We start from the raw sequence: 12,318 nt of genomic DNA on the forward strand, positions 1-12,318 counted from the left end.
AAACTTGGTTAAGCTTTCTCTGTGTCAGTGTCCCTGTGGGCTGCTCAAGGAGCAGGTTAAACCTTAGCGCCTTGTATGTGCTGCAGTAGCTTGTTCTCAGGTCTCTGGCTCTTTCTCAGGTGGTCAGTATGATTTCGTGTCACTGAATAAGCTTAACCACCCAGCCAGCTTTTAGAAAATCCTCTGAAGGTTGTCTGACATCAGTTAAAATATTTGAACATAATTGAAGAGCTATTTTTGTCCAAGAAAAATTACAGTATTAGTGCCCAAAAGATATTAGCTCTTCATTACCTTTCATCAACTGATGAAATACATTGTCAAGACCAGAAACTATCAAAAACAAGTAAGAACTAGAAATAAAAATTGCTTCTAGCTTTGTTTACTGAACAGTTGATAGCTGTACTTACAGGAATCTTGAGTATGAAAGTCTTTATTAGATCCCAATCAGCTTTTCAGAACTGATTTCTGAATAATGTTTTTATGAATTTTTATAAATGTGTCAAAGTCAGCTCTGGAGAAGTTTAATTTCTTTTATTAGAGGTACACTTACCCTGTTGAGTAAGGGCTATCTGAATTGCTTTAATTTCTAAAGCCTTTAAAAGTTGGTGAAAATGAACAGGCTTCCATTTGGGGCTATGTTGTCAAAGTTCTGCTTATGCCCTGAAATTATTCCAGAGTGGGGGAACCCTCTGGAACAAGGGATAAGAGATAAGAATTTAGGACATCTCAGATGTAAGTGTTTGGGGAATACTAAGAACAGCACACATCATCTCTTAATTAGTTGTTTACCTGAAAAGAAGGTTCTAAAACAGGAGATTAAAAACATAGTGGAATCTGGGATGGTTTGGACATCTGAGGCTATTCCAGTATCAGAAATGAGAAACACCTCTGAAAAGACATAAACCTCTGAGTTTGGCTGGTCCTGTGACTGAACTAGTGCTATTTTTCCAAATATCTGACCATTGTTATCTTGTTTTGTCACAGGGCTAGTACCCCCTTTCTGAGAAAAATACTGGATTTTTTTCCCTTGGCTTTTTTTCCCACCAAAAAACCACTCAGTTAATTTGTTTCATCCGTCAATCTAGTGTATGACTCTTTTTTTTTTTTTTTTTCTCATGCAAATATTTGGGATTAATTAAGGAGTGCTGTTCTCAAGGTGGTTCTAACAAAGTCTGTTTTCCACAGAGGTAAATACTCTGAGGCAAAAGAATTAGGAAAATTTTAGTGAATACAGTGCAACCAAAATGTCAGAGTCTGAACAAGAATCATGGTGTCCATGAAGCACTGAATTATCATGATCCCTTCTGAAAATTATAAGGCTTCTGGGAGGGCCAGTTTATTTAATTCCACACCTGAATAACTAGTTCATATAAGCAAGTCTTGGGGATATCTTCAAGTAAGTGACTGTACTTAGTTCGTGTCTTCAGCCTGGGGCTGAGGTCTGCTTACAGCTTCATGTGGCTTACTGTCACTTGAAAAAATAGGATTATTACCTTTCCCATCCCTTAAATAACAAAGTTCAGTCAGAACCCAAGATTTGAAACTGAAGGAATTGAAAGATAGCTAAATAAAAAATAAAAAACCCACCCCACTTTCACAATTATCACATCAAGCCCAATTACCAATGGTGTAAGAATTTCCTTGAATTCTTCATTGAGTGGTTGCTTTTTAGAAAAGCTTTACAAGCAGTAAGTGTGCAGGTTTTTTTCCATTCACCTCTATAGTAAGGTTATTTATTCCTCAACTTCCTTAGCATCATCTTTGGTTTGCATTTTTCTGGAGACATGCTTCAAGAAACTATTGAAGAAAATGTCCAGGAGGCACTTTTTTCGTGGTTTATCTGAGAAGGACAGAAGCAGAAAGCAAGTTCCATGTTTACAGTCCTTGTCAGATGTGAAACTTTTGAAAGGCTGCATTTTCAGTGTCTTGTCCTGGTTAACCTTTCTTTCTTCTGTTCTAATAGGTTTATTCAAAGATGTGCTGCTCATCCTTCAGAGAGAATCTTTATTGGGAAAAGTGTCCATGTGCATATCAAGTGTGTGCATGTGCTCTCGTAGTTTATCAAGTACTTTAAGTATGCCATGAAGAAGTAGAATTAATCAGTTACCTTAATACTTTCATTAGTACATTCTGCACTAATGCACTAAGTACAAAAGGTAATATGAACAGACTAGTGAGAGAGGCACAGATACAGTGATTTTATGGAGTTACATCTCAGGAAGTACAGAAGGCAGTTCCTGGGGTGTCACTGGCAGTTAATGGAGGCAGTCTAGAATTGAGATCGGTACTTTTGAGAGATTGTATGCTTAAGACAGCATTAGAATCAATTTTGTGATAGTGCTGTTTTTTAAAGAGTAGCTTCCCTCATTTTTTGTAGCTAAATCTTACTTTAAGCATCTCCACAGTTCAGTTATGTCAGATATATCTGTGCATATAAATACTCAACTCAGCTGTTAAAAGGCAGTACCTGCTCAAACTAAATGAAAAAAGAGGTTTTAATATTTGCATGCTTCCTATCTTCTTGCACTTTAGCATCTGCATGGGGGCTATAGTTGACAGTATTTTCCTGTCTAAAGATAGGGGAATGGAAAAATGAAAAAGCAGAGGAAAGTTGGCATTGCTCTCCCTTCTTGCAGATCAGTCACCTTATAGGTAGACAGCCTTTAAAGCAAAATTTCTCCCTTAAAATAAACTCCATTAAGTGAAGAGGGGGATTCAGACAAGTTACTCATTATATTTGCTAGGAATAAGTTTAAACTTACTTCAATTTAACTGTTGAGTGGTTGGGTAGATACATCTCAAGTGTTCAATAAATCTGGGGACATCCTGCCTGTCTGTTGTTCACTTATTCTAGTATCTTTATTTCTGTTATGCCTGTTCAAGTATAATCATTTTGTATCCCCAAAGTGGTCTGGGGACTACAGAGAGATACTGTTGTTGTACTTGACCCTAACTTACTCTACAAATGCCAGCCAGACACGGTGTTTTATGGCTTAAACCTCCTCTTTTAGACTTTGTCTTCTGCTTTTTCCCTCACTCATTTGTCATTAACGAGTCAGAAGGAAATCTTGCTGGCATCCAGATGAATCTGGATACATTATTAGTTCCAGAGTCAAGCATTGTATCAACTGAAAAATAAAGTAAGAGCATGATTGAGATTTAGGATGCCAGCAGTTTCTACAAGATCTGATATGGAAAAATAGGTTTGATCAAGAGCAGAGCCGGGTCAGGTTAGCTGGGAATCGCTGGAAAGTCAAGTTTGGGAAGGATCAGGGCCAAAGCTGAGTCTGGGGCATGCTTGTGGCCATCAGGCATACTGGTCCATGAAAGGGTATGTGCTAGGCTTTAACAAGTAGTGTGGCAGACTGCTGTGTCCTGCATGATCCACTGATTTCTTGGATGAGGAGGCAAAGACCTGCAAGCAGGAAAATTTTCTTAGGAAAGCTCTTTCAGATAGGAGTTGAAGTTTTCTTTTCTGTTAGAAAGCAGTAAGAAAGGTGCAGTGACATCAGTACTGTTGCTCAAAGGCAGTGGGTGATAGATGTAAGTGGCAGCAGGCTGTAAGCAGGGAGCAGGTGCTCTGCTGCCTGCAGTGTTAGGGATGTACAGGTTAGCTTTCTTAAACTGTTTTAGAGAATACATTCATTTGTGTCCATTCCAAGGTGTAATGGCAGATGATAACATCAGTGCAGGGATGCCAAGCTGCCTCTATGCTGTGTGGGTGTGTGCATATATTAAACATTACTGTGTGCTCTTGGTGAGTTAAAGAGTAACTGTACAAATGACAAAAAGTTATCATGGGGAAAGAAGTTAGTCTTTGTATTGTCCATTGCCTGAGTTTGGAGGGAAGGTCAGAGAAATGTTGAGCTTCTACTGCAGTGTGGCTTTGTCCTCAAAGATCTTAAAAAGCTTTTTACTTAGGCGTTCATTGATTAAGAAGATTGCCTAAACACACTGTAATACTGTCTATATATGCTTTGTGTGCCACCACTTAAAGCAGGAAAATCAGCTCCAGAGTGTTGTACAATGATTGGATATTTAGGGTTGAACTTTCAAATCTGGATGCTGAAAGAAGCTTCAGCTTGCATTAAATTCCTGAATTGCTGTTTCAGAGCCAAAAATGAAATTGGCAGTCTCTCACTAAAACCAAGTTAGTTTATTTCAGGATTTGGAATTGCAGATAATTGAGTAAGAAAAAGTCAGAAATAACTTAAAACAGATATGTGGTACCTGCTGCTGAAGTTCTGTTACTTTTACACTACTGTCAGCCTTCATTATTGATATCGCCATATTTAGTTGCTAACTTCAGTCTGAGGACTGAAAAATTCAGCTTAAACTTTTCTTTTAAAGACAATGAAATTTCTGCAGTTCACCCAGGTTACTGGGATTTCCACTATGTTTTTGTCATTCTAGTGATACCCTTATAAAAATAAAAGGATAACTGAATGTTTGTTTTAAATAAATGACAATAATGTAGTTATAGGCTTAACTTGTAATGAGTTTGAAAGGTGCCTTTCAGGACAGCTGGAAACAATCCTGTTTATGGAAACACTGGACAATTTACGGATTTTTGGATCTAACAGCATTTACAGTGGTACAAAATAAATGAAACTTGTGGTGTGAGTGGTTCTCATGAACTGTGTTTGCAAAAAATTCTGTAGGGAGGGAAAGAGGTTTTTTAAGTCAGGAGTGAAAAGATGTCCTATTAGGTGTGAGAATCACCAAAGAGTCTCAAAATGTATTGGTAATGGAAGCCTGTGGAGACAACTCTTTTGCTGGACATCAGGTCAATAATTTCCTTTAGGCTTTCTTCTCCTGTTCCTTTTGTGAGGGACAGTTTAGATAATTGAAAGATTATGCATTTGCATGAAGATATAGGACCTCGACTCTTAATTTCTCTGTGTTCTGACAATCAGTAGATTTAATCTGTGATGGTAAACGCAGAACTCTACCATGGTGGTTTAATTTCTGTGTAAATCATCTTAGCATTTTGTGCTCAACACCTAACAGACGGTGTTTCAGAAATTTCAGAGATGCTGTCAAATTACTGCTGATGAGATGGGTGTTTCTTACCTTACTTTCGCATTGCTTACCTTTTACAAGCACCTGAGTTGGATCCTTGCACTTTCCCTTTTCCCTGGCCTGTAGATTATTCATTAGTTGGGGAGGGTTTCATCTTTCTTTGGGACTGGAGAGGGTAGAAAACGGGTAACTCAATCTCATAAGGGCTAGAGTCCCTGCAGGAAAGGAGCAGAGATCTTGCCCAGGAAAGCAGTAACAGTCCTGCTGGCTCATTGCCAGCCCGACTGCAAGAGGTGGTGAGGGATTTTGAGCGGTATGGCCCAAAGGCATGTCCCAAAATCTGTGGCCTTGTTTTGGTTTGATGGCTCAGTTTCCAATAAAGATGAGCAAACAGATCCCATAGTTTGCTGTTGGTAGCCACACCAGCTAATGAAGCAGATCTAGCTTGTAGAAGAGATGTAGTCTCAAAATACTATTTTAATTGCTTCCACTTACTCATTAAATAAGTCATAATAGATCTAGTGGAACATTTAACAGTTTTCAGACTAGGGATGGGATTTTTTTGGAAAGTGATTTCTGGGATCCTGCTGGTCTTTTTAAGAAGTGTTTGTTTGCTGGGAAGGAGAGGTTTCAATTTTCTTGTAAAAGTCTCTGTGCTTCTTTGTTTAGTGCTTAAGTGTTTCAGAATGATAAAATTCATGCTTAAAATTCATGCTATCTCCTCTTGGATAATTATTTCTTATGAATAGTAACTGTTAGCTTTAGGATAGTAGGGTTTATTTGATATTTATGAGAGAACCAGTAATGAGGTAGAGAAAATACTTTATCTGATGGTTTGCAGCATTTTACTGTGGCTGCATTAAGAGTTGACAGTTAGAAAACAACCTGCTGTATTAAAGAAGTTAACTAAGGAACTTTTATCAAACCCTGCTTAGTGAACTGGATTGTGGTGTCATTATTGTACTTCCTGCATATAGGACATGTTTTAATCAGACTGGTGTTTTGTGTGTTTTAGGTATTGAGGGTGATTTATCTCTTGCATCATGCGTGAATACAAGCTAGTGGTTCTTGGTTCTGGAGGTGTTGGAAAGTCTGCTCTGGTAAGTATGAGGCAGTTCAAGTATGGTTTTTTTTAGGCTTACTGTATTTTTTTTCTCTAATTCACTCTCTACTAATGTGTATTTCTTTATGTAAGTGTGCACAAATAAATATAAGTGTTAGTAATGCCCAGTGAGGCATCATGGCCAGTAGGTGGATCCTTTACTGGATGCATCTGCATCCATTGGTGCATTCTCCCAGGCTGCTGTTGTTGTATGGCTTTGGTTGATGGTGCTTGATCATCTCGTGCACTGAGGTGCAGAGCTGCAGCATTCTGGGGGTGTCTGGTTTCAACAGATAAACAAGCTGTCAGTCTGTGGGAAATCAAGCTCCTTTGGGAATCTCTCAAAGGATATGAACTAGCTTGCCCCTCTAAGTCCTGTCTCTAGAAAGGTCTTCAGGGTGCTGTTTGCATAGTGTCTTTAGCACTAATGTTTTTATGCAGATAGAAATACAGATTTGTGTGTTGGTGGGAAGCTTAATGTGTTTGCTGTATCCTTTCTGTGAGAGAAGGTATATACCTGTGGCAGGTAGATTATTAAAATGCATGAGCTGTTCTATTTACAGTTTAATGATTACAGAAAGTTTTAGTCTGACCTAGCCTAGAATTGAAAAAGTTCACAAAATACGATACTCTCAGCCCACCTGAGAACGTTGCATCTTTCTGTTTAATTGTGCATCTTACCATACATAAAGTAAGCTCCAGGGCTTACCCACTCCCTTGAGTAAGAAGTATTCTCTTGTGCAGCAGTTCATAAAGAAAAGCTTAAATCATGTTAGACTGTGAAATAACATTTTCATTCACCTTTGAATTCTTTATCTCACTGCAGCATTTCTGGATTTGAAAGTGCCTGCTCTGACTTGGCCATTGAGTCTTAAGTTCCCTTTGACTTGTGCTAAAAACCTCCTTCGTGCTAGGTACACAGGAACAGCCTACTGAGTGTAGTTAAGACTAGTAAAAGCTGGCAATTGTTTTTTGACTAATTCCTGTGCTGGCAAATAAGTAGCAGAAGATGAAGTAGTTCTAAATAAAAATGTAAAAGCTGTGCAGCTGTATTGTATCCTGGTCAACTAGAAACTAATACTAATTTCAAGAGTTAGGCAAACCTTAAATTGATGCATGCTTTAATTCTTACCCTCCATGTGGTGGTGGATAAAGGCAAGTGTAGCATTGCTTCATCTAACAGTTAAATAGGCATACAGATCTAGCTTTCTGTTGTTTCTTACAATTGTAGTTATGACAATTGTTTGATTTGCTTTAAAAATGTTATGGATAACAGACTATATACCTAGAACAGTGATTTGTGTACAATGTTTACAAAACGTTGCTATGTAAGAGAATCTTACAAGAACTTTTGTGTTGCAGACTGTACAGTTTGTTCAAGGAATATTTGTTGAAAAATACGATCCTACGATAGAAGACTCCTACAGAAAGGTATATACAAAAGATGTCTCTAGTGTTAGAGCTGTAATACATATTGTCAAATATTTGACTCAGTGCTTGAAAACGGGTATGCCATATTAAACCAGATAACAAGTTTGAAATATAAATGTTCTCCTAAAGTTTGCTTAAAAGAAATAATTCAAGGCTGACATTTTAAGGTTTAAGCATAGTATCTTTCTGGCTAGTCAGTAAAAAATGGTTAGTTCATTGTGAGAGTTGGGAACAGGGATTGCAAAAAAAAAAAAATTAAAAATTACCACTTTTCAATTTTATAATATTTATTATTAGTTTTTTTGTGTGTTAGTATTTCCAGGTAGATTTGGTCTTGGAGGTACTACGCTGCTTTGCTACTAGAAAAATAGCTAAAAACAACTTCACACCCTTAGAACACTGGCATCTATCATACTGTACACATAACAATTTAAATGATAGCTAGATATGCTTCTATTAGATGGGTTGTTGTTTTATTAATTAGTTAACCCAAGCCTGTCATAAATGAACAAGCATTTACAGCAAGTGGCCTGTTAGTTTCTCTCTTCCTGTCTTCAGCATGACAGGCTGAAAGGTCTGATTCTGCTTGCATCATCTTGAATCTCCATATTGCTCACTCTTCAGTTTCACCTGAGACCACGATTAAGATTCCAGACTAAGATAATTTATATCCAGACTGCTACCATTAACCATTTAGTGCAAGAGATAAATTTTTGGCTGTGTCAGTTGCTTAATCTATCTGTCTTTTTTAGCTGAATTACTTTTCATATACATTAGTACTCTGATGTTGCTCATCGTGTGGCCACAAAAATATTGGTGTCTATACAAGGGAGGCATGATGGACAAGCCCTAGCTGAGAATGGGCAAACTGCAAGACCTCCTCCTTCAGCACTGAGCAACATTTGTATTGGAACAAAGGTGGTGCATTAACAGCTGTTGCAGCCTACAGTCACCAGAATCTTTTCTGAACAGAACAGGAATTAGTGAGAACAAAATAATCATTTCAAACCTCTTTTCTTTGACCTTATATAAACTGTATGTTGGAAAAACCCAAGTCCATCTGAAGTATGGGGGCTTCCAGCCAAAGCTAGAACTGTTGTTAAAGACATAGTAATAATAATAATAATGCTCTGACTAGTTCCAAATTCTATGTTGACACTTCTTCTGTATTAGAGAAGCAGGAATTTTTGACCATATCTCAGTGTTTAGTACAGGACTTTGATGGGTCAGGTCTAGGGTCTAGTAAATTACTCCAAAAAACATTCACAGGCTGATCTAAAGTAAAGTGTTTCCTTTGTTATATATTTACGTTCTTTAGGTCATAGTAGAATCATGATGTTTTCTGGGTGAATTTTTCCAAAGACTGTTTCCATGGAGCCTAAAAAAGTAATGCCATCTTAAGAAATTTTGCCATTTGCTAACTGCATTTTTTTTTTTGTTTTGGTGTTAATAAAGATTTATACTACTCCTTTCAGGTTTGTTCCTGAAATAACTAGTAATAACTCTGGGTATTCTTCTTTTCAAATCAGCCAGATTGTTGAAGTCTTGCTAAAGTCTGGACAACATTTTATGTAGTAATTTTCACTTTCTCACAGTTGGTTACAATTTTAACTTGCTTCTTGCCTTCAAAATGTATTGGTTTGGCAGTTGAAATTCTCTGTCACTTATGTTAAATGTCATTTTATAATATTTAAAGTTGAGAGGATGTGACTTGTTCATCTAAATAATTGAGCTTGAAGTCTTGAAACTTTATGCCTTGGTTTACTCCCCAAATATTTCTTCGTGAAGTTAATAAATGTTGCTTAATTAGCTGAATAACTTTAGCAACAATACCTGCTAAAATAGTGATTTTTTTTTTTTTTTAAGGAATCACAATCCATAGGGGACAGGGAGGAGGTGTGACAGGAGGGGAAATACTCCTCTTCCCTGTCCCCAGCTCAAATCTCGTTATAAAAGAACAGCTGCAAATTAAACTAGTGACAGTGCATAAAAGGAGAAGAAGTAATCTGTTGATTAGGAATTTTACATGCAAATGGAAGCAAGAGAAGTTTACCAATAACTTGAAAGAAAAAAAAATTAAAATGTGGTTAGTCTGCTTGAAACAGCTTGAGGGCACTTCCATGTCCTTTGCTGCCCTCAGGGCCATTTCTCTGAGATTATGTCCAGTAGATAGAGGAACTCTGGAATGAATTCAGAAATTCTTCTGTCTTCTTAAACCTTCCATTCTTTGCAAACTTTTCCAAGCTGGGTCACTTTTCTAACTAGTGTTCCTAAAGGCTTGTTTAGGGGACACCACTTGTAGTGGTGGCTGTTTAATTGTTTGCTGTGTACTACTTACTCTCTTGTAGATGTAAATTACTATTAAATGAGCCTTAGTATGCCAGTCTAGTTTTCTGGCTTTCACTTCTACTTTTTTTTCAATCTGTGATGATCCCTGAAACAAGTGGAAATTAGATGTGCTAGTTGCTGATAACCATCATTACAAATTTAGCAGCCTCCTTTTAAATAATCAAAAATCCCTAATCACTTTGCAAAGTGGTAGTTGGCTGCTGACACTGCATTTGAAAATGTCACTAGGGCTCTTTGAAAGGCTTCTTCCTGCTGTTTTCAAAGTGTATATCCAAACAATCTTCTTAAGCCATTATGTTGCTTTATACATTATGAATTTACTTATAAAAAAATCACACAATTTCTGATGTCTTTGGAGGGGAGAGTTGCAAGGGGAAAAATTATAACCATATCTTTCTCTCTTGACAGCAAGTTGAAGTAGATGCACAACAGTGTATGCTTGAAATCTTAGATACTGCAGGAACGGTATGTAAAGAACGACTTTCCTAAATACTGATAATACAGTGTGTTCTAAAGTAAACCTGAGTCTCGCAGCAGAAAATTATTTGCAAGCTTCCCATGAGCTCATATTCTGTTACAGAGGAAAGAAATAGAGCATTTTAAAAGAGATTGTGCTCTTGTTTTAAGTTTGTTGCCCAGAAAAAAATTAGGACCCACTGGCCGCTTTGATTTGATTTCTGTTGCTGTAGAGAATACGTGCTTTCTTCTGATGTCCTTTTTCTTTTGTGTGTGAGATGTACTGTGACATTGGGATAAAAATAGTATTGCTTCTGTCAGCTTATAGGAGCTCAAAGCACAGGGGTTATGCTGACCCTTTGCATACTGGTCAGGTTTTGCTCTGACTAGTTCCAATATTACTGAAACCAGTAATTTCCTTTATTGATTCCAGTGAGTTTAAGCTCAAGATTCTTGGAGTTTAACGTGTGTTCTCGGAAGTGTGGCAGTAATCTGGTACAATAATAACTTATTTAAATTCCCTATTAGATTAATACTCTGTAAATATACAGTAAGATGGAGTGGGTGTTTTCTAGCAATAAATGGCACTTTTCATGTGACATACAGCAAGGGACAGGGAGTGATTGATCAGGCACCACATAGCCAAGTCACCAATGCGAAAGAGGCACGTGCCATTCTACAGTTGTACTGGTAAGAGTGCACCAGCAAGTCTTTATATGCAATATCATAGGTGGCCCTGAAGTCATGGAAATGTGACAAGTCTATTGAGTGTCTCCATCCTCAAGTCCATCTCCTTGAAAATTAATGTAGAATTTAATGGGAAATTTCCTAGACTACAAAATTGGGTGTGAAAAGGGATGCATTCACTTTATGATCCATTTTAAGGAACTATCAGGATATGGAGAAAATGTTGGTTTGTTAGGAGAGGTTCAGGAGCAGTTTAGCTTCTGTAATCTACAGATTACAGTGTACCTTCTACTGTTCTTCTCTCCAGTGAAATTACTGTAGTTTTTCTAAACTAGATCTAAAGTTTATAGCAGTTTGTGCAAGTAAAATGCAAATTGAATGCAACATCTGTCTTTTTTGTAATTACAGGAACAGTTTACAGCGATGAGAGATCTATACATGAAAAACGGACAAGGTTTTGCGTTAGTATATTCCATCACAGCTCAATCTACATTTAATGATTTACAGGATCTAAGAGAACAGATTCTTCGAGTCAAAGACACTGATGATGTAAGATCTCTAAAAATTTTTAATATTTAAAGTTTTCCTTAGTGTGTTGCAGTGTACACACTGTGGTCAGGTGGTCTTCAAGTTTTAAGATGTATGAACCAGTAGATGCATAGTACAGGAATGCAACTCTTAAGGTCAACTGGAGAAATGTAACTTGTCGTGTGTTATATGGACAATTGTTTAGTCTTTATTTAAAATAACTTAATTGAAGCTGGGTATAACTTTATTCAATAGACTGCAGCAAGCATTTCTAAAACAACTATTGTTGCCTTAATTACTATGAGTGAAGTTTTCTGCTCAATATCCCTCCTTTATGATATTTTAAAAGCGTAAAATTTTAAATTGTAACCTTAAAACTTGCATGTTATGTAGCTTTTATATTTTGTCTGCTCGCAATTAAGGTCGGTCAAGCTATTCCCACACAATTTTTATTACGCATCTCTTAGCATTATTAAAGATACAAAGTGAGGTTAAAACATTATATTTTATCAATTTTTAAAAGAACCTTGCAGCAGTTGGAGGAAGTTAATGCTTTGTCCCCTAATAAAGAAAAAGAAGTATTTCAAATGTGAAAACAGCAGTAAGAGTGTGTTTTTAACAGAAACACCTTTTAGCTTTTAGCCTTCAGGCAGAAAAACTACCTTCTTGAAGAAAAAAATAAGCAATAAACAGTTTATAAGCATGATCATATAATTTAAACTGTTTATGCAAACTTTGATAAC

General features: G+C 37.0%; 1 protein-coding gene across 2 annotated transcripts in view; it reads left to right on the forward strand.

Moving 5' to 3' along the window:
* RAP1B (RAP1B, member of RAS oncogene family) overlaps positions 1-12,318 on the forward strand; it is a 34,762-nt gene that overhangs the window by 13,021 nt on the left and 9,423 nt on the right. The window contains exons 2-5 of one of the 2 annotated variants that reach the window (XM_064701899.1): positions 6,038-6,122; positions 7,487-7,555; positions 10,313-10,369; positions 11,456-11,596. In XM_064701899.1, the coding sequence (XP_064557969.1) occupies positions 6,066-6,122; positions 7,487-7,555; positions 10,313-10,369; positions 11,456-11,596 (324 nt within the window). In that variant the 5' untranslated portion in view covers positions 6,038-6,065. Of the gene's footprint in view, positions 1-6,037; positions 6,123-7,017; positions 7,039-7,486; positions 7,556-10,312; positions 10,370-11,455; positions 11,597-12,318 lie in introns of those variants that run through there. The other variant, XM_064701900.1, reaches the window with a different exon arrangement.

Source organism: Zonotrichia leucophrys, chromosome 1A (genome assembly GCF_028769735.1).
Source record: "Zonotrichia leucophrys gambelii isolate GWCS_2022_RI chromosome 1A, RI_Zleu_2.0, whole genome shotgun sequence".
NCBI lineage: Eukaryota > Metazoa > Chordata > Aves > Passeriformes > Passerellidae > Zonotrichia > Zonotrichia leucophrys.